This window comes from Tetrao urogallus (assembly GCF_951394365.1).
Source record: "Tetrao urogallus genome assembly, chromosome: 2".
NCBI classification, from domain to species: Eukaryota; Metazoa; Chordata; class Aves; order Galliformes; family Phasianidae; genus Tetrao; species Tetrao urogallus.
In genome coordinates, this window is record NC_136814.1 from 65,856,273 (window position 1) to 65,877,158 (window position 20,886).

The 20,886-nt window shown below is 37.9% G+C and overlaps 1 protein-coding gene across 1 annotated transcript in view; it reads left to right on the forward strand.

The window, feature by feature from the left end:
• AK9 (adenylate kinase 9) overlaps positions 1-19,390 on the forward strand; it is a gene marked incomplete at both ends in the record, with an annotated part of 56,680 nt that extends 37,290 nt beyond the window's left edge. Inside the window, 15 exons of the mRNA XM_079532590.1 lie at positions 2,036-2,154; positions 2,616-2,835; positions 3,552-3,614; positions 4,216-4,422; positions 5,246-5,464; positions 8,073-8,286; positions 9,183-9,384; positions 9,817-9,963; positions 11,495-11,715; positions 13,497-13,693; positions 14,299-14,468; positions 15,783-15,881; positions 15,963-16,065; positions 16,996-17,110; positions 19,188-19,390. Of these exons, the coding sequence (XP_079388716.1) occupies positions 2,036-2,154; positions 2,616-2,835; positions 3,552-3,614; positions 4,216-4,422; positions 5,246-5,464; positions 8,073-8,286; positions 9,183-9,384; positions 9,817-9,963; positions 11,495-11,715; positions 13,497-13,693; positions 14,299-14,468; positions 15,783-15,881; positions 15,963-16,065; positions 16,996-17,110; positions 19,188-19,390 (2,499 nt within the window). The remainder of the gene's footprint in view (positions 1-2,035; positions 2,155-2,615; positions 2,836-3,551; positions 3,615-4,215; positions 4,423-5,245; positions 5,465-8,072; positions 8,287-9,182; positions 9,385-9,816; positions 9,964-11,494; positions 11,716-13,496; positions 13,694-14,298; positions 14,469-15,782; positions 15,882-15,962; positions 16,066-16,995; positions 17,111-19,187) is intronic.
• Positions 19,391-20,886: the final 1,496 nt, after the last annotated feature.

Genomic DNA, 20,886 nt, shown 5'->3' on the forward strand with positions numbered 1-20,886 from the left:
GTGTATGAACTGAATCCATCTTGAATGAAACTAAGCTCAAGCACATGCTTCAGAAGCATGCCTAATGCATTCCATCTGTTTATGGATGTTCAATCCACAGGGACAGATCAGATCTAGGCCTAAATGTTCTTTCAGTCTATGTAGTGTATATATTGGGTCATTAGCACCATTGATTTTGTTCTACAAAATTTCTGCTATTGTGCCTACTATTTGCTGTTATAGAGATAACCTATATATTCATTTAAATGTGTTTTTTGTTGTTGATTTTTTTCCTGAAACATTGCTCAATTGTTTAAGAAGCAAATTTGCACAATTAGGAAGTTACAAATACATTCTTGTAATATCTACATAAGCATTCAGATGCCCACCGAACTGGTATTTTATTATGTGATCAGATATTAAAAAAAAAAAAAAAAAAAAAAAAAAAAGGAAATTGGAGATTTTCAAAATGAACAATGAATTTTATCAGGAAAATGCATACTATTAACAAATGGAAACCTTGTGTGTGTGATTAAATGACCCCCCCTTATACATATTCCAGTGGAGAAGGGACAAGATGTTGGAGTAGGTCTAATCCAATCCTGTGGATTGACTGTTGTTCACTGGAAAAACAGTAATTTTAGGAAGACCCTCTAGAAAACACTTTCGAGTTTAGTTTTATATGAAGCGAATATAGCTGATGCACTTCAAGTCCTCTCTCTGCTGTGAAATAAAGGCTTGAGATGCTTGGATGTTTGTTTGAAAAGTACCCTATTATTGCGAGCTAAAATGCTAATAAAAATATACCCTCCATGGGCAGCACTCCAAGACAGATGGTTATTTGTACAATCTTTTATTTGTATATTGTTGAAATTGAATCTGTGGATAAGTTGGGAGGTGGAACAGAAAATAAGGCAGGACTTAAGAGAGCACTTCTCCCTTGCATAGTTAGACAGTTCACTGTTGTTCTGGAGAAACAGATTTATCACAGCTTCTTCTACAAGGTAAAATTACTAGATAGTAAGATTACTTGGTAGTGCTTACTTCATTACTTGACGTAAGATTACTTGGTATTGACCTCAGATTTATTTTGTACCTAACTTGAGACCAGACATGCTAATCCATAGTCACAGTTAGGTACTACATCCAATAGTCACCCCTTTGGGATCAGCTTTTAGAGCAGCACCTCTCTGTGTTGTCTGCAGGCAGCCCTCAGGCTGTTTGTGAGGCAGCCAATAACGGAAATTATTGAGGACAATACTGGAAATTAAAGGTGAAGAGGCTTCAAAGTATACTGTATTCATGGTCACCTTGGAGACTGCTCTTAGAGAGTCATTTAAGCATAGCCAACAGGACCTGTGCTTTATAAAGCTAAATTGTTAAGTAATGTTACAATTTTTGTCGTCTTTGTACTATTATTTTAATATAGCTTCCATGTGAAATTAAAGAAACTATCATGTGTTTTCTGAGTTTCCAAGGCTTACTTTTACACCTATTGTTTGTAAAGAGGCAGGGTAAGTTTAGGTTGGTCAGGAAACACCTCTTTACAGAAAGAGTTGTTAAGCACTGGAATAGGCTCCCCAGGGAGGTAGTTGAGTCACCATCTCTGGATGTGTTTAAAAACCATTTGAATGTGATGCTCAGGGACATGATTTAGCAGAGGGTTGTTAGTTAGGGTAGTATGGTTAGGTCATGGTTGGACTTGATGATCTTTAAAGTCTTTTCCAACCTGAGTGATTCTATGATTCTGTGAACTGATTAATACCAGTAAGGAGCAGATACTTGTGGGAAGGCAAACTCCCAGTATTGCCAGCACCAAGGTTGTCTCTTTCAACTTGATGGAAAATTGCCCATATTCTAGGGAAGAAAACACCCCCAAGCATGTGGACAATATCTGTAATGTATTCTATGCATTAACTTTACGTATAGCGTACTATGGTTAAATGCAGCAAAAGAGTTAAAGAATTTGTATGGCAGCTCTTCTTGCTTTTTCTCTCTTTTTTTCTTTTGTTGCTTCTGTTGTTTTTCATTTGTTATGGATTTGGTTTATATAAAGGAAGTGGAGTTAACTGATGAGGAAGAAGCTATCAAAGCAAATCTAATGGATGCTCAGCCATTACCTCCAGAAGTACTTGACAACATTGTTCCTGATTGGTGGAGGAAAGAACCATTCCGGTAACTAGAAGTACATCCCCTCTTTCTTTAATTAACCTGAGGAAGTATATCATCCATTGTGTCCACAATGACAAAAGTGCTATGACAGATATTATTCAAGTAATACTTGGGGCATCTTCTCTTTGAGAGCATCAGCTAAGGGTTTTGTAGCTATTGTTTCTTGGGTCAAACAAAGTACATTAAAGGCACAATGTATTTTATTTATTTCAAATTTATTTTAAAATATCATTTTGTCTCTGCACAGTAAAACCTCAAAATAAATTTGTTACATTAATCTGTAAGAATTAAGATATATAGTGAAGGATTATTCTTACATCATGAAGATACAATACGTGAAATCAATATTTTCAAAATGTTATTATGCATTTAATAAGGAAGTTTAAAACAACTTTTTTTAATTCTGTGCATTTTCATTTTCACTTTAAACTACATCGATATGTGATTATATTTTTTCCAATTAGGTCCACAGGATTTATACTGGATGGTTTCCCTCGTACTTCAGATGAAGCCCAGTATTTGTCAGAACGAGGACTCTGTCCTGATGTTGCTGTTTATATCCATGTAGAAGAAACTGACATTCTTGACCGTCTTTTACCTCCACGTCTAAAAAAATGGAAAGAAAGACAGCATAAAAAAGCAGAAAATAAAAAGAAACTGAAAGATCTGAAAGCAAAAATAAAGGTAGGTTTTCACTCCTAAAACTCACAGAGCACTGAAGAGCACACAGAGAAACAGAAATGGAACCAAGGAGATACAGCCCCCAAATCAGATTTAACCCAGTGGACAATAAGAACTCGGGGCTCCTTTTCTCCTCTCCTCCCACATTAACGCAGCCCAATGCAGGTAATGTATGCACATGTGTAGTTATCCAGTAGGCCAAGTAAATGAGCTGTGCTGCCAGACACCTGGCAGGGCAAGAGTATGCCGTGCACCTGGGAAGTCCTGGGAAAAAGGCAACTAGGGGGAGTGAGGTAGGTAGCATGGCCAAAAAAGTCAACTACAGCACATTACTGCTGTTGCATCTCAGCTGTTGTGCTGATCTGTGTTTTCCATAGTCTTACTTTATAGCTGTGTGCCACCTATATGTTTAGAAATTCTGTGGCTTACCAACAAAAAGATGATAATATTTTCAGTGCAAATAGAATCACAGTCTTTTTCTCCCCTAATCTCATTCTCAGAAATTGCCAAATTAATTTTATTAAAATTTAGATACGTGTTCACGTAGAGCATGCAAAGGTAGAGGGCGCACAGGCAGCAGTTTTTAATATTAAAAGCAACTGGAAATAGAGCTCTAAAGTGAAAATAACAGTATTGATTCCAGTTTCTGTTACCAGTTCTCACAGTAGAGTTTTTATCAGCAAATATCATTGTCTTCTTGCATCTTTTTTCACTAATAGAATGAGAAGATTGCTAGAAGAAGGGCAGAACTCCTAGCAGAACAAAAAAAAAGGAAGGAGGAGGTAAGAAAACAAAAGCGTACAAAACCTATTTAAATAGAAGTGTTTGCACTCGTATTGTAGAAATTTCTACAGCTTTTACTCACAACTTGTAGAGCAATGTGGAATAGTAAATATGTGGTAGACTGCCAGAAACCTCTGCTTTCCAAAGTAATTTGAAAAGTTGTTGAAATTCATTTAGAAACCTTGACTCATTCCACTAAAACCAATTCTCAGTATGTGCTGAAGTCAGCAAAATGCTTACGAATGCGTTTAACTTACCTAATTTGTAAGTGTAAGAGTAGCCCTACTAATTGCAATTAGGCATTGGCTTTAAGTCCCCTGTTAATACCAAATGGAATTGTTCCAGATTTCTGCCCAAATGCAATTACAAAGGTACGATAGCACAATGCAACACATCTGTAATTCCTTTTGAAATACGATTTCAGCATTTACTAGATTTTTGCTTGCAATAAAGAATGCCCCTAAAATGTTGTTGAATGGTTTAATAATTTCTTGAATTAATGAGTTTTATAATTAAAAAAAAAAAGCAACAAAAACTGGAGTAGTATACGTTCCCTCAAAGCATCTGCATATAAGACATAAAAGTATTTTACATTTATAGGTTTTAGCAGATGGGGAAAATTATGAAACCAGTGAGGAGGAAGACGAGACTGCAAATGAAGACATTGAAGCTATACTTGAAGAGGAATTTTTCGAACAAGAAGAAGAAGAGCCTGAAGAAGAACAAGAGATTGATGCTGTTGAGCGCATGCAAAATGAGATTGTAGAAAGGTTTGATTCAGAAAGAGAAAGCATAGAAGGTGTACAGGTACCTATTCCATTATGTTTTTTATAAAGCTATACGATTTAAAAATGGTATTATAACATATGGCTATGATACAAGAAGTCTTCATTTTTATTTTAGTTGTCAGATTTCAAAGTATAAACAATATTGCTGCTGACATCTGAAAACTGTACTGAGAAGTTTTATGCTTTAGAAAGTGTAAAAATTGTAAGAATAATAGGTGAATTGATGCTGGCAGCCAAATTTGAAATTCATATGAACAGTATTTCAAATATACTTTTCAAGGCAAAATTCTAATAACAGAATTACATACTGGGACTACATACTGTTACATAATATTCCTTAGTTACAGCTTACTCAACATTTTCCCCATTGTTCTTTTTTTTTAATTCCAAGAATTTTTAATGTGTTTATGAATAAGTTTATATAACTTAATACTTCTGATTCATGTTCCAAGGTTAACTAATTCTTTAATTTAATTAATTTATGGTCCCACTTGACATGGTGCAATCTTCCTCTTTTATGGTAGAATAAATCACCTTGAGAAGGGAATAATGGTATTTGATTATTTTTTATAAAATATACTTCTAAAGCTTTCACTTATCATAGTGGATTCCTTAGTGTGATTTATTAGATTTTCAATTTCTTTTAGAATATGGTGATACTTAATATAGTCTGACTAATTTAAAGCTTCAGTGGAGAGGAAGATCGGTTTTCATCTCAAATATTGCTGATTTACAGTGACTGAGAATGTGCTCAAGATATTGTCAACAGTTCATAGAAAATCTTATTGAAGATCTGAACATGTTTATCATTTCTAATATTTTGTTATTTTTTCATTGATCAGGAAGAACTTGAAAAATTCTTAATACCACAAATGGAGATCAGTGGAAGACGGAAGCTGCGCATAGTACGCTACCAAATTTATTGCAAGCTGAATTCTTTAGTGGAAAATCGTGGAAGCATTTTTGAAAAATGTTACCCAATAAGTTTGCCAGTTGCACATAAGATGTTAGTTTTCTCATATAAATTTCCAAGTTCTTTTGGTCAGTGGGATCCAATCAAGGTAATTATCTTGAATAGCACTTATGAAAGTAATGTTACCATAAAATGTATATAATATTATGTATATAATATTAAAAACAATGAGTCAATATCAAATAATACCAATAATACTTAATCAAAACCATGTAGGTTGCTTCAAATATAATGCCTCCTATTAATTTCCATGAAAACCACAACAGATACAAAGAGCACAACAACACTGTTTGGTAGAGCAAATTCTCAGATACAAAACACTATTTTCAACATAATCACCACCATTAGCTATGCATTTTTGCCAGTGATGAACAAGAGCCTGCATCCTATGCTTGTAAAAATCTGCACCAGCGGAAGTGGCGCACTGTCTCTGTCGCAACTGAAATGCACCACTCACTGCCTCACTGTGTTCACATCCACTGTTTTGTATCCACCAACATTCAGCAAGCATCGGTGAATGTCAGTGGGTGTGACTTTTTCCACATGCAGGAAATCACTGACACACTTTTTCTTCATCCTCACTTCCATGTCATTATGTCAGACTGCCACACAGCAACAGCACATAATGGAATACTGAAGGGAAGGTTCACCCTGTACTGCTATGCTACCACCACCATCTCCCTGTGATGTTGTTGGCCAGCATAATAAAAAAGGAGGCATTACTTTTGGAGCAGTTCTTGAATCAAAACCACACTACTGAATATACACAAAATACATCAAGCCTTGGTATTATGAATTGTTAGACTATGTAAATGGCCACCAACCCTCAAAGTAGCAAAAGAAGTAAAACACCGTATGTATTAACATATTGAATGTTAAATGTGTTTAATTCATCGGCAGTAATATGTATGAATGAATATGTATGAATTTTAAAGAGCAGTAAATCTAATTTCATACTTTCTAGAGATCTGGAAAGTTGAGGTCAGAAAGTATTCATGTCTATGTATACCAAGTGAAATTCTTATTGGTTCCTATATGCTAGACCTTAACAATCAACCTGTTAAAGTAACTACATTTTTGTTAATCCATTTCTCCAATTTGTTCATTTGTGCTGTGTAGTGGTTTTTTTTTATTATTATTATTTTTAACCAACTAAAAAGCAATAGTTGAGTTGGAAGAATGAAGGAAGACCTAGGAAGCCATTAGATGAAATCAGAGAAGCGTGCTGCCAGTAAGAAATGCACATGCTATCAATAAGGAAAGAAAAATAGGATCATTTTGAGGATATTTTATGATGTACAAATGAAATGATTAAATTGATTAAGGACTAGAGGGCTTTTTGAAGAAGGGCAGGTAGAATATATGGCGACTACATTTAGATTAAATTGAAGAGGGGAAGTAGTTATGCAACTGATTAGATAAGCAGAGAAAGATGATGAGCTGAAAGAGGATTGTGAGCAAATATACAGTAGATCAGACTCCAGGCATTCTTACAAATTGAAGGCAAGCACTCAGAAATGACTTTGTGTGACAATGGGAACCTAAGAATTAGAGAAGGTCTGTCAAGATAATGCCATGCAGTAAACAGACTCTTATCTTACTGTAATAAGATCATCTTATTTGTAAGTTAACTAACTATTCAAAGAATACTAATAGATTTGTTAGGTTTGATTTCATTCTGCAGAAGAAGCTGAGTTGGCATCTCCTCCTTATTTCATATGTATTGCCTATGACTACTGATTTTTTCCTTAATACATTTCAGTTTGCTCAATACAAGCTCAGATTTACTGGACTGTGGATGCCAGGATTCACCCTGGAGGCCTTTCAAATAAATACAGTCACTTTTTCCACATACTTTTTTTTGTGGAAGGACAGCAATAAGTTACACATCAGTCAGTAATAATTTCACTTCTGAGTCACCTTTGAACTGTCGGGTGAATGCCATCTGGTCTTTGCAATCTTTTTTCTACAGATGTCTCTAGTTTGTTCTAAAAACTTCTGACACTGTAAGGCGATTCCTCAAAGAAAGGCAATAACAAAAGACATGACAAAATTCTTCCATAGCAGTGGTGCAAGAAATTCATTTAGTATTTCTGCAATGACCAGTTTTGTCATTGGTGCTTCTCTTGCATCTCGATTAGCCATCAGCTCTATAGACTTCCGACTGGTTGTCTCATGTGTTCAAAAAGATTCCATCACCAGCCTATGTATTTTATTAGCTTTCATTAGTTTTACATTTCATCACAGTGTATGTATTGGTATTCTTTTCCATTTTATTCGTAAAATATTCTCAGTGTATCTTCTACTGTCAGGCAAATAATGTGACTCTTTTGTAATTTACAGAGACATTATATTTATTTATTTATTTATTTATCCTTGATAGAAATGTCATCAATTCTTTGAAAATTGAAACGTACTGTTATACCTCTGTGATTACTTTTCTGATAGACAGAAAGTGTTATGGTACCACCTGCTGGAAATAGTGAATATTCTTTCTCCCCTTGGTGTCCACCTTTTTGTACAAAAATTGCATATAGAAATTCCACAGACTTGTACAAAATCTGTCTCTATGCATTTCAAAATACAGAGTGCAGTTGGTACTTCTTTACTTGCCCATAAAGCTACTTTTGTAGGATGGAGAGTGCGGAGGCTATGCCAAATCTAATCAACTGCTTCATATTTTGTATGTTCTGCAGCTAAACGAAGGAGAGATAATCAAGCCAGCACAAAACTATGAAAACACACTCTTTCCTGTAATTCATCGACAGTATGTTTATTTTTTTTCAAGTAAAAAAAACAGAGAAACATTTATGAACAATCCCATCAAATATATTTGTCAGCCGAAGCCTAAACCACCTGTGCCAGTTAAGATTGCAATCGTGGGACCTCCAAAATCTGGGAAGACTACAGGTAGGAGCCAATATTCTCTATAAAGCAGAAGATTATCTAATGATTGAGACTGTGTCTGCCATGGCCACTACTAAAAAAATCATGAGCCTTTAATATGTTAGGTCTTCCTGCTTTTCATGCTAGGCATAGAGTCCTACAGTTACACTCTCTACTGTATCATTTTACAGCCAGGTACTTATGCATTTCCCATCTTAATTTTATTCCCAGCTTCTTATGAAGTTGTTACTGACATAGACTGGTGCTTAGAAAATCTAGACTTGTATTACTTAAACATTTTTTATTATTTCTAGTTATTTTCTAGTTGGTTGTTATTTCTTTCAATCAGTATGATGAAAAGAGTATTTCTAGGATTGTGGACCAGAACCCAAAATTCCACATCTACCGCTCTGTTGCCTCTTCCCTCATCTTCCCTCTTTTTTCTTCTCCTTCCATGACTTCTTCAATCCCCAGGTCTCTGCTTTTAACTAGAGGAGAAGAAAATTCAGCTTAGATCACAACTTAATGATTAGCTTAGAGTGCTAGAAAAAGAAGAGAAGGGTTTAAATGATTTCATATTAAAGAGGAAATTCTAACCGTATTTCCCATTTCCAGTGTGAGTGATATGAAATGTCAGGCTGTTCTCTAAAGGAAGCAGTAGAAAAAGTGTATTTTCTAAGATATTTACTATGGCTGCTGAGGTTTGAGATAAACTGAATAGTGTCTCTCTGCACACATGGAAAGCTTTGGGTTCTTAAAGGATCTAACCAGAGCTAGGTACCTGTTTATCAAGGTTACGTATGGAAATGACCCAAGGAATGAGCACTCAGCTTCTAAGGCTAAAGATAGGCTTTAACAGACTGCTTGGTTTTGATGTTGTCTGCATAAAAGCTGTTTGTTGAAATCAAAATGTTTTGCAGTTGCCAAGAAATTTGAAAATGTGTATGGACTACGTAGGCTGAGCATGGGAGATGCCATACGGCTCGTGTTAAACAATCAGCCAGAGAGTGAGTTGGGGCTTCAGTTAAAGTGGCATCTTCACAGAGGGCTGACCGTACCTGATGAGCTGGCCATCCAGGCCCTGGATGTGGCTCTGATGGATCGTGTGTGTGCTACCATTGGGTAAGCACAAAGTCTTCTTTGGCCTTCTTCTTTGGGGGAAATCAAATCAATTTATTTTTCACTGTAAGTCAATTTATTTTTTACTTTAAATTTCCTTCTCCCAATCCATACAGGCATTTCAAATAGTTAAAATCATGCTTCTGAATGATGGATATGTTGGAATTTGGTAATCTGCCATACACTTACATTATTAATCTTTTGCCCGTTGTGTATTTAATTTATTTTTTACTATTTCTTATTGTCACTATTTTATTGTATTAATTTTAACTCCTCTGAGAGAAGACTGAGTCAAGTCAGGGCAGCACTGATTTAATCGCTTGGAAGCAGACTTCTGTCTCCGTTGAGAATGTACTCAGAGTATACGTAGCCTTAATTATTAATTAGTAACTGACTTCTTAGAAAAACTGTATTTCTGTTTCTTGTTATATGCAGAGTTGTTATTGATGGATACCCTGTAACGAGAAAACAAGTAAACCTCTTGGAATCAGCTAGAATAATTCCTGTGAAAATCTTTGAGTTAGAAATGGATGCAAAGGAAGTATTCAGAAGAGCTCTGCTGGATAAAGAAAGCACAAATAGGTAGTGATGCTCTCTGATACTTTTATTCACATAATTTTGTCACCTCTCTGTGTGCGTGCCTTGGTGCAGAGAGGTTACATTTTACATAATAGAAGATAAGGGTACCAGGCCTTGCACCGTCTAATGCTTTAATTTCCATAGACCAGAAGCAGAGACATAAGTTGCCAGAGAGACTGGTGGCATTCTCTAGATAGATCCCCAGAGCGCATGACTGAGAGGATGTAGATAAGCAAAGGCATGCACCCACTGCTTAGTTTAATTGATTTTATTGAAACCATTATCAGAATTATTATTAGTTCGCTGCTGCTGCTGAAGTTTATTATTCATCAGTTCAATTATTACCATCATAAGAGAAATTGATGCTTCACCTAATGAACTCTATTCTTTAAGTTTTTTTCTTTTAAGAAATGTGGAAATAATGTATATTTTAATAATGTACAATTTGTGAATTAGTCAACAAACTAGAAACTTAGAAACAAACTGAAATCTTTGTTTGAAGAGCCACTTGTTGTTTTTGAAGAAGAGCAGTAAGTAGTTTATAAACCAACAGATAATTAAAAAGAACAGAACGTTCAGCTTAAAATTGAATTGTATAAGGACCTGGTTCTCATTAGAGGAAGTGTTTCTAAGAAGTTTCAAATAGCTTAGAGCATTATTGCTTGTCCCTTTCATTTTGCCTCTTGTTTTATCAAGTAATCAGTATGATACATAATTGTTTACTAAAAACTTGAAGACAATTTGCACTGCCAAAAATTAAATTAATGGTATCTCTTTGAAAATATTTACTTTAACATTTCAATTCTAAATATCAAACTGATTATATTTTATAAGTTTAAATATATAACAAATGTGCAGTATTTCTGAAAAGTACAACTTACAGAGAAATGAATCCTATCAAAATAGAAGTTTATATCTACTTTTAAAAATCTTTTAAATAAGAACCAGTGCAGTAGATGTTTCTATGTTCAAGTGAAAATTTCTCTTCTGGTCTTGAGTAAGATTTCTAAAGGTTAAATAGATTATTTATGTATATACATGGAAATGTGACAGATATACAGTTTGCAAAATGTATCTGGGAATGATGGTTACTTCTTGATTTCAAGTAATATAATTTAAAACTAAGCCTGTTTCGCAATGAATTCATTTGAAGAGTCTCGTAAGATTTTGTAGAGTAGCATTTCATGGTATACTGATAGTGTGTGTCAGCTAGAGTGTGCTGACACATTCAAAAAGCCTTTACAGAATGTATTTGGGACATAAACAGCAAAATATTTGTTTCTGAATGTAACTTCCTGGTCAGCAACTTATTACTGAAATGACAATGAAATTCAGTATTCTTAGTATGGAAGTTGTATTTCTCAAATATGATTTATAATTTCAAATAAGCAAAATCTCAAAAAACAAAACAAAACAAAAACAGACAAACCAAAAAACCTTGAAATGAATTCTTATATTTACATTCAAATTTCAATGAAATGATTTAATCTTCACATTCCTATTAAGTCAGCGCTATTTTTTTTGTTCCCTTCAGACCTTCCTACCCTGTACATGACAGCTCACAGATTCTGGCAATTAAAAATTCCTACTATAGGCAACATATTGATGCAATTAGGACTTATTATAAGAAAGAGCATCAGAACTGGTGCGTGATTGATGCATTTCAGAGCAAGTGGTGGATATGGGACAGAGTTCTGCAGGAAGTTCAAGTGATTGTTAAAGAAATCCAGATATACCTGGAAAGAATAAGAGAAGGTAAAGAAAAACAAAGTTGCTCAGAATAATATTCATTTAAGAAGCTGTAATGTAATGACTGTGTTTAAATTCAACTTAAACTTGTTTTGGATGAAGCTAGTTCTTGGGCACACACATGCTGCAAATTCCTTGATATCATCTGGACAGAGCTTGAGAGGTATTTTGATGACAGCAAAGAAAAAAGCAACTATAACTCAGCATACAGTCATCTTCCAAAGAACTAGGTAACATAGTACAGCAAAGAGAAATCAGCTGTGATTTTGCAGTCCACGGCTCTTGTCTACAAGGCTGACAGGACAGATTCTCAACTTTAGTGATAACATGTTAATATGGCACACATAGTCTGCAATTTATATTATGAAAATAGTGATTTCTCAACTTCAGTGATAACAAAAAGGGAACCCCAGCATGTACAAGGGAATTATGACTTGCAGATTTATTGATGTGCTAGTAGAGGAAAGGGAAAGGAATGGAAAAATATTAACTATAAATTCAGAATTAAGGTTAACTGTGCCATTTGAGTTAATTTCTGTATGGAGGGATGAAAACCATTTTAGTCTAAAATGGCATGGCTCCCACTTGAATTTGCATGTGTCAGTTTTGATCAAGGTTAAGTGTGTGCCCTTCAAAAATGCATGTACTGTTAAACAGGGATTCTTCTAAAAGGCAAACTTGTCTTATCTTCCTTATCTCATACTCATCTTTTGGTCTTAACATTTCGGTGGCTGCACTATTATAAGTATCAGTCAAGAGTCAAAAGCTTGGGAAGAAGAGTTTTAAGTAGCTTGGGTTTTATATGACATTTTGTTCAAGATTTTGAATATATTTTGTCCAGACAGATTGTAACATTTGCAAGATGTGGATAAATAAACAGGAAGCTTTCCTCAAGCCTTGTACTCTTTTTCAACAATGTAAAGAAATAGAATAGCTGAAATGTTCCTTAGCAACACAAAGGAGTAAAACAAATTATAAATAACACTGTTCTAGGGAAAACGTACTAGTGTATGCTAAGCATGCACCGTATGTCATATAATAAATGACTATTCCAGTAAGTAAATTCTAGAAAATTTTTATTACAATTAACTGGTAAATTGAGTTGCAACTTCATTTTAATATTGATAAATAAAAATTGCTATTTTGGTTTATTTCTGTTATTACATATTTTAATATGATAAACTGTAACATTTAAACTGTGATGTTTTTACACAGAAATGCTTTATATTTCTGTCTTCCGTTAATAAAATGAATGATTAAGGAGGGCTGGAGCATCTCTCCTATGAGGAAAGGTTGATGGAAGTGGGCTTGTTTAGCTTGGAGAAGACTCCAGGGAGACCTCATTGTGGCTTTCCAGTACTTTAAGGGAGTGTATAAACAGGAGGGGGAACGACTGTTTACGAGGGTGGATAGTGATAGGACAAGGTATGTGGCCTTATGCTTTTTTATTTTTTTTCTTTTTTTTCTTTTTTTAATTTATTATGCCATATAAGGCATATGACTAAAGCATAAGTCATAAGTGAGACAGAAGAGGTTTAGATTAGATATTAGGAGGAAGTTTTTCACACAGAGGGTGGTGACACACTGGAACAGGTTGCCCAAGGAGGCTGTGGATGCCCCATCCCTGGAGGCATTCAAGACCAGGCTGGATGTGGCTCTGGGCAGCCTGGTCTGGTGATTGGTGACCCTGCACATAGCAGGGGGGTTGAAACGAGATGATCACTGTGGCACTTTTCAACCAGGCTATTCTAGGATTCTATGATACCATTGATTATTTTTGTTAACAGGAAAAGCAGCCAGCATTGCTGATTTATGCATCACCCCTGAAGAGCTGCAGTATCGGCTGGGAGAGTTTGGACAGTACTGTCCTGTCAGCCTTGCAGACAAGGGTGAACTAGTTGACTGCTCTGTAACATCGTCACTACAGTTTGCTGCAGAGTTTCGAGCACACTATTACAAAATGGCTTCACAGGAAGAATTGAAAGTAAGTGTCAAAAAGCTTGTGTGGACTGAATTACTGAGAGAGGAAGCATTGTTTCTTGGATTCTTTGATTCAGTACAGAAACAAGCAAAGTGTAATTCAATTTTGACTAGTTTTATTAGTATTCTCACTTTTGGTTTGTATACTTTGCAATCAAGTGTCCAGTCAGATGAAACGTAGCAGAGTCCCGTTCAAACCTGTGCACCTCTTACAAATGGACACAGATGAAAGATTAATTTTAAAGCAATCGTTTTCTCCTTTCTCCATCTGTTTGGTAGTGGGCTGGGGGTAGGAAACAACTAATGGTAACAATGGATAGTGATAGTGGTGGGTGGATAGTGATGACTTCAACTGAGAGTGGGTTGGAAAACAAATCAGTTACCCAAGAGTAGCAGCAATGCCAGCACATTAGGAGAGGTGATGTAGAAGAAATATTGAAATTGAGTGAGCCATTCTTCTGGAGTTTGACTTACTGTAGAGAACCTGCTTTAGCAGGGGGTTTGGACTCCATCTTTACAGGTCCCTCCCAACTCTGCAGTTCTGTGATTGTGTGGTTAACAATCTTATAGTGCTTTTTTCATTATAAAAACATTTTATTTCTTCTACAGAAATTCTTGAGCAGACCAGAGATTTATGTGCCACCACTGGCACCTCACCCTCTTCCACCTCCAGATAAGTTACCACAAAAACTGACAGCAGCAGAAGTGAAGGCCTTATTCCCTAAAAGTGCTGAAATGCAAGGATACTGTCCAGTCACTTACCTAGACGGAAAACAGAGGTACATCATCACTATTTTTATAATACAAATTGCAGACTATTTGTCCCATATTAACATGTTAATGAGGAAATACTTTGAAAGTACTTTTTAAAAGTATTCAGGGTTCGGATAGGGAAAGCAATCACAATCCTCTACATTGCACCTGTGGCTTTGGAAATCTACATAAAATATCCTTTTGAAACATACCTGACTACTGGTTTCAGACTGAAACTGGACAGCTTGCACAGTAAGTAAACTTCAAGTACAAAATGTCAAAGTTGTGGGACCTTGGAAGGCTTCGTTGAATGTGAGTTTGCATTCCACTCCTGCCATAATTCCACTTCAATATAAAATATAGGTACATAGCATTGTCTCTGTCTTCCTTATGCTTTCAGCTTTCACAGGAAGGAAAGCCAAGCATGCAATGTGGAAAGGAATGGCACTAGTTATACTGTGAAAATTGGAGATAAGCAGCACACCTGACCAGCTTTTTTCCAAAGCTTTTGCTTCTCTTCTTCATTTGTTTTCTTGCAGTGATGGGCACTAAAAACATTGGTGCTTTAGCTGTTATAAGATTCTGTATTAGTCTTTATTTTGAGGCTGAAAGCCTATCAGCTCCCCTTCCTTTGCAGTGTAGTCTAGAGAATTTCAAGTAACTAGGCTGAGCTACATCTGAAGCATTTTAAATATCAGTTCCTGTACACCTGTAAATGAAAGAAGGAAGGCTGGATGTTTTTCCAAAACCCTTGAACAACTGTAAGGCAGACTTACCTAGTGGAGACTCAGGTTGGCCAAATGATCCCCTACTGAAAATCGAGAATGAAAAATTTATAGGTCATCAGTTCCTTGAGCCTAGGATCATTTATTTTGTGTTTTGAATAATGTCAATTGATGTAAGCCTGTGCTTAAACAGAATTGATTAAAATGTATGGACCTCTTTCCCCAGAGCTGACTAGAGATGAGAATAAGCTTCACCATAAAGTCACACTTATTTCCCTCAGTATGCAGTAATTTCTCATTGAGGTACAACCATTAACAATCAATTTTGTGCTGTCCAGTCTTAATCTTTTAAATAACCACAGTTGGCATTTTATCTAGAGTGGTTCAATGAAAGTCCATTTATAAGCAGATTTTAAGGCAGGGACTCACTCAGATTTTGATCCTTGTAGCTGCCAGTAATGTAATGGAAGCATGGACAACCTGATCACTACTGTTTTGTAGTGCCTGTAATTGCTGAATTACCAGAAGGCTCTCAGTGTCTGGTGAGTTTAGAGCACGCAAGTGATGCTTTACATTTCTTCTATATTAATATTCATTCTTCCTCTGTCTCTTCAGATATGAAGCTTTGGTGCCTGGCAACACTGAGTACGCTGCAAAATACCAGGATAAGCTGTATGTTTTTGAAAGTGAAGAAAAACTTCTGAAGTTTATGAGGTGAATATACTAGCTGCACTGCAAACTTTAATCATGTTACAATTTATACATCTCTAAAGCACTTATTTTTTATCTGGTTAGGTTACCAGAGAAGTATTGGAATCTGAAGCTTCCACATAAGCTCCCTCCTGTAAGGGAGCCAATACTACTCACTGCACTTCCTGTGGCTGGATACCTTGAGCAGGTCAGTTGTTGCTTCTTTTTTAAAAAACATGATTTTGCAATGTATAGCATACACCAAACTGTGTGTGTTTGATTAACACCAGTTTTGATTTGTTGTTGTAGTTTTTATTGTTGGATGGTTGTTGGGGCTTTTTTGTGGTTTGTTTTTTTTTTGTGTGTGTGTGTTTTTTTTAATGCACTATGAGTCTTATGATTCCTAATGGGACTGTATTAAATTGCAAATAGTGTTTTTAAAATTGAGATAAATTTTTAGAACATTTAAAATAAGAGATACTTGTATTTTTAATGGCAAAAACAGCAACAAAACAAACAAACAAACGAGTATATTCACCAGAGGGAAATAAGAAACTGCAAAAATAAAAAATAGATTTTAAATCTCTTTTGCTTATCATATCTTGTAACATTGCATTTTGCTTTTATTTTTAAAACTAGGATAGTCCCAAGCCTATATCTGGAGTCATTTAAGGATAGCTGGTTGCATTTTGAGACGTGGTTATGAAATAAAAAGATGATTCACAGTCACTTTCCTCCCAGTTTTATATTTGGTTGTTCACAGAATCATAGAATGGCCTGGGTTGAAAAGGACCACAATGATTGTCCAGTTTCAACCCCCCCTGCTGTGTGCAGGGTCACCAACCACCAGACCAGGCTGCCCAGAGCCACATCCAGCCTGGCCTTGAATGCCTCCAGGGATGGGGCATCCACAACCTCCTTGGGCAACCTGTTCCAGTGTGTCACCACCCTCTGTGTCAAAAACTTCCTCCTAATATCTTACCTAAACCTCCACTGCTGGGGATTTTTGGTTGGTTTGTTTGCTTTATCATTAGATATCATCTTAGATACTTAGATTTGCTTGACAACAGGATCTGGATTTTGACATGTTTTTCTTTTAAATCTTTGTGATGGTCTTCCAAAACTTCTATTTCCTTAGGGAGTAGCAATTTCTCTAATAAAAGCTCTGAATGAAGTAGGATGCTTAAAGCCAAAGTTCCCATTTCTAAGTGTAAGAAGAACTGCCCTCCTTTTTGTGGCCTGCCATCTAAAAGGTAGTGTATAAAATAAAATGTAGTAAATTAAATAACTGCAGTAAATCATGTGATTCAACATTGATAATTAATGTCTATTGTTTTCTTAATGCCCAAAATGGGAAAATACCATTATAGTATAGTTTAAGTACTCACTGCCAAGTTTCTGGGGAACATGCATAGAGCGGGGAGAAAAATAAGGTAAATAGGATAGGCAGATAGATAGGCTCATAAATAATGAGATCTGAATAACATTTTATCACCAACAACCCAGTAGTCTTGATAATATTCCTAACATGGATCAACGAGTTTTGAAACAAAAAGATTATTTATCTAGGGTGCACCAGATTTGCTGGAACTAGTCACAAACGACTGGAATTGTCTTTAAAATGACTGAAATCACTGTGATTGAGGACTCCTGAAATATTATCTGGAAGTTTCAGAGTGCTCTGTTTCCAGTATACTCCTAGAGATTTCTTCAGCCCACCGGTTTTGGCTTTGATGAGCCAATCTGTCTGGTGATCTGCCTTTTGTTTTCATAACTTTTTCCTTATATTTCCAGATAGTTGCAATCTTTATTATGTCTACAGTTTTTCACATTCAGTGTTTCCCCTTGCAGCTTCAAGAGCCCTTCACGGTTTTCTTGGACTGCCACAGGCTTTTGCTAGTGTAGCTTTGTTAAGGAAGACCACTGAGCAGCATAGGCACCATACAAGCCCCTTTATAAATGTACAGTCTTTGAACCAGAAAAAATGTTTCTATACTGTAGCTTGCTTTATCTACAAAATATCTTTTTTTTTTTTTTTTTGTCTTTTTTTCTATTGTTAGTCCAGCTCCTAATATAATTATGTCCATGCTTGGAATGCTTTTCTTATATGTTGCATTATTAAATCAGATGATGAAGTGAAAATGTTATGCAAGTGCAACAAAACTCTTCTCATGTACTGACATTTTGACCACAGGAATCCAGGAAAACAGGTTTTCCCCTTCTAAGACTGTGCAGAACTGTTTCAAACTTTAAGACATAGTGTTCTAGTATACTGAAAAACCTCCTTTGCAAATATAGCATTACTTATTGTCTCCTCAAAGGACTCGTGTTGTTCCTGTTCAAAAACATGATTCAAATGCTTCATGTCAGGGCCCTTTGTGAATGTTTCAAACCCCATTTCTAACTGAAGTAAGAAATGTCACTGCACCCTCTTATTTCACATTCAAATAGAGAACAAGAAACAGTGGTCTAGTTGCTCCTGCAGCTTTCCTAACAATCCTGTATTGCCTTCGCTACCTGAGAAGAGAAAGTGCAGGTCATCAATTATAAATGAAGAGAGATTTACTCCTGGAAAAGGAGTAAGAAATTGCACATCCCTATAGTAGTGCCTTAGTGCCCTTCAGACTTAACACCTGTAGAATAAGGCTGTCTATATTTTAAAGTGAAGTTTAAACTGAAGTGGGCTGAAGTGTTCCATAGCTCTTTGTGCTGCTCAGTCTTTGTTATGAGATATAAAATACCATCTCCTAGGTTATGGTTAGGATTTGTCTGTCCTAAGCCCCTGACTGCCCTTTGCCTATGTAACAACAACAGACACTCTGAGGGGTGGCACTCAGCACTAATATACCCCAAAATATGGTTTAGGGCAGAGGTAAGAGGAAAGAAGCATTACTGTCCTCACTGTAAACGAGGCTTTGACATTTCCTTCCTCTTCTGAAATACTGGAGATATACAGTCAGCTCTTGATTTTTTTATGGGCAAAATATTTAGATCATAGATAATTGAGCTAGGATGCAGAAATTCCAAAAATGATGGGGAGCTCGCCTGGCTCTGGGCAAACGGATTAGTTTACACACGGAAATATGGCCATGCTACGTTTGCTGAGCTGCCAGATGGCGCTCAGGAAGACTGCACGCTGCCCTGATTAACCCTTTTGCGGGATCGAAGGTTTTGGAAGGGATCTGTTTCCCTCACTTTCGAATGGAACTTCCCGTGTTCCACTTTGGAGGCCTCTCGCACTGTTACCCGCACGAGACACGGCTGCAGACTCAGTGCTATCACTGCCCGTGCCGCAGCCGCAATCTCACGCAGGACTCTCTGTTCTCGCAGCGCACAACGCCCGCAGCCCGGCGCCCAGGAGACAGGCGTACCGCAGGCGGCTGGCGCGGCTCGGCGAGCACTGCGAGCTCATCCCCTACCTGGGGAGGGCGATGCAGCGCGAGTACATGGAGCCCCAGCACCGACCGCTCGGCTTTGACCTCAAGCTGCAGACCTTCCTGTCGCTGAAAGACGCCAGCCCAAGCTTCGTCTAGTTCGGACTGCGTTGTTGTTTTTTTTTTCTTTCAGGTACTGTCTTTATTAACCCGCGGAGCTGAGCTGTATGCCGCCGGGACAACTGTTAGGCCTACAGCACCGCTAAACTTAAAGCTGAAAATAAAACGTTTTCCTTCCAAGCGTGCTGCTATAGCTCTCTCCGCGCCCACCTACACCCGACGGCCCCGCTGTTGGGGCGGTCGCTGCCGCCGTCCGACGTCACGGCGCCGGAAGTTGCGGCGGCGGCGGTAGCGGCGGAGCGGTGAGTGCTGGCCCGGCCCCGGCGGCCTCGCACCGGTCCCGAGCTCTCGGGAGGAGCGGCCGGGCCCGGGCCTAGCGTGGGGCCGGGCGGGAGGCGGGCGCGGCGGTGACCCTGAGGTCGCTTCTCTTCCTCGGCGTGGGCCGCGGGCCCCGCTCCCCTTCGTTGCCCGCGCCGCACGGGGTCTGCGGGCGTTGCTGGTGCCGGGAGGCGTGCGTTGGGCGCGGCGCTGCTGGCCGTGCGGCTGCAACCCCGTGCGTGCTCTGACCCCGGTGTGCTGGGTTAGCGTGCCCGAGAGCGGCGTTCCGCGACTGAACGCCGAAGTCCGTCCTTCCTTCCTGTGATCCCAGCCCATCGCATAGGTTCCGCCCGACGGGGGAGATTGTGAGGGTAGGGGATGTAGGGTCTAAGGAAAGGTTATTTACCACGAGGGTGGTCTGACACCGGACCAGGCTACCAGAGGGTTGGTTGGTGCTTGTGCTCCTCTCCTCAAGAGGTGCTTGGGCAGTGCCTGCAGTGGCACGCTGTAACTTCTGGTCAGGCTGGGCTGGGTGGGCTTCATGGGTCCCTTCAGCTGTGCATGGGATTGTGCTTTAGCTTCGGCATGAGCTGTTTGGTGACTGGAGCTGAACGGCTTGTGAGCTGCTCTGCTCACCCTTAGGTGTCATCTGAGCCTACTGTGTGATGCTTCGTACAGCCTTCCTGCAGCTGGTTAGAGCTGCTGCCTTCACTGAGCACTTCATAGGTGTTCATAGGTGTACTTCTGTCTAAAATACAGAACCTATAACTTCAAGTGGCAGGTAGTTAAGTCGTTTCACTTTTGGCTCAGCTGACCCTCAGGAAATGCCCCATCCCTGGAGGCATTCAAGACTAGGCTGGATGTGGCTCTGGGCAGCCTGGTCTGGTGGTTGGTGACCCTGCACATAGCAGGGGGTGTTGAAACTAGATGATCATTGTGGTCCTTTTCAACCCAGGCCGTTCTATGATTCTATGATCCTATGATTCTAGCATGGGTCTTCCTTGTATTTTCATTTTCATTTCATTTCAGAATTCTTCTGAAATTGCTTGATCCTCATTATTTATTAAAGATAGATTAACAGTTAACGTTTGGCATACTCAGCCCTATTTTAGACAGAGATCTTAAGAAAACAAAAACAACATCCATAGGGTGAAGCTTAGAAGGTGAGCATTCTGAAAGATCAGCTTTCAGGAAGGCACAGAGTTCTGCCAAACCAA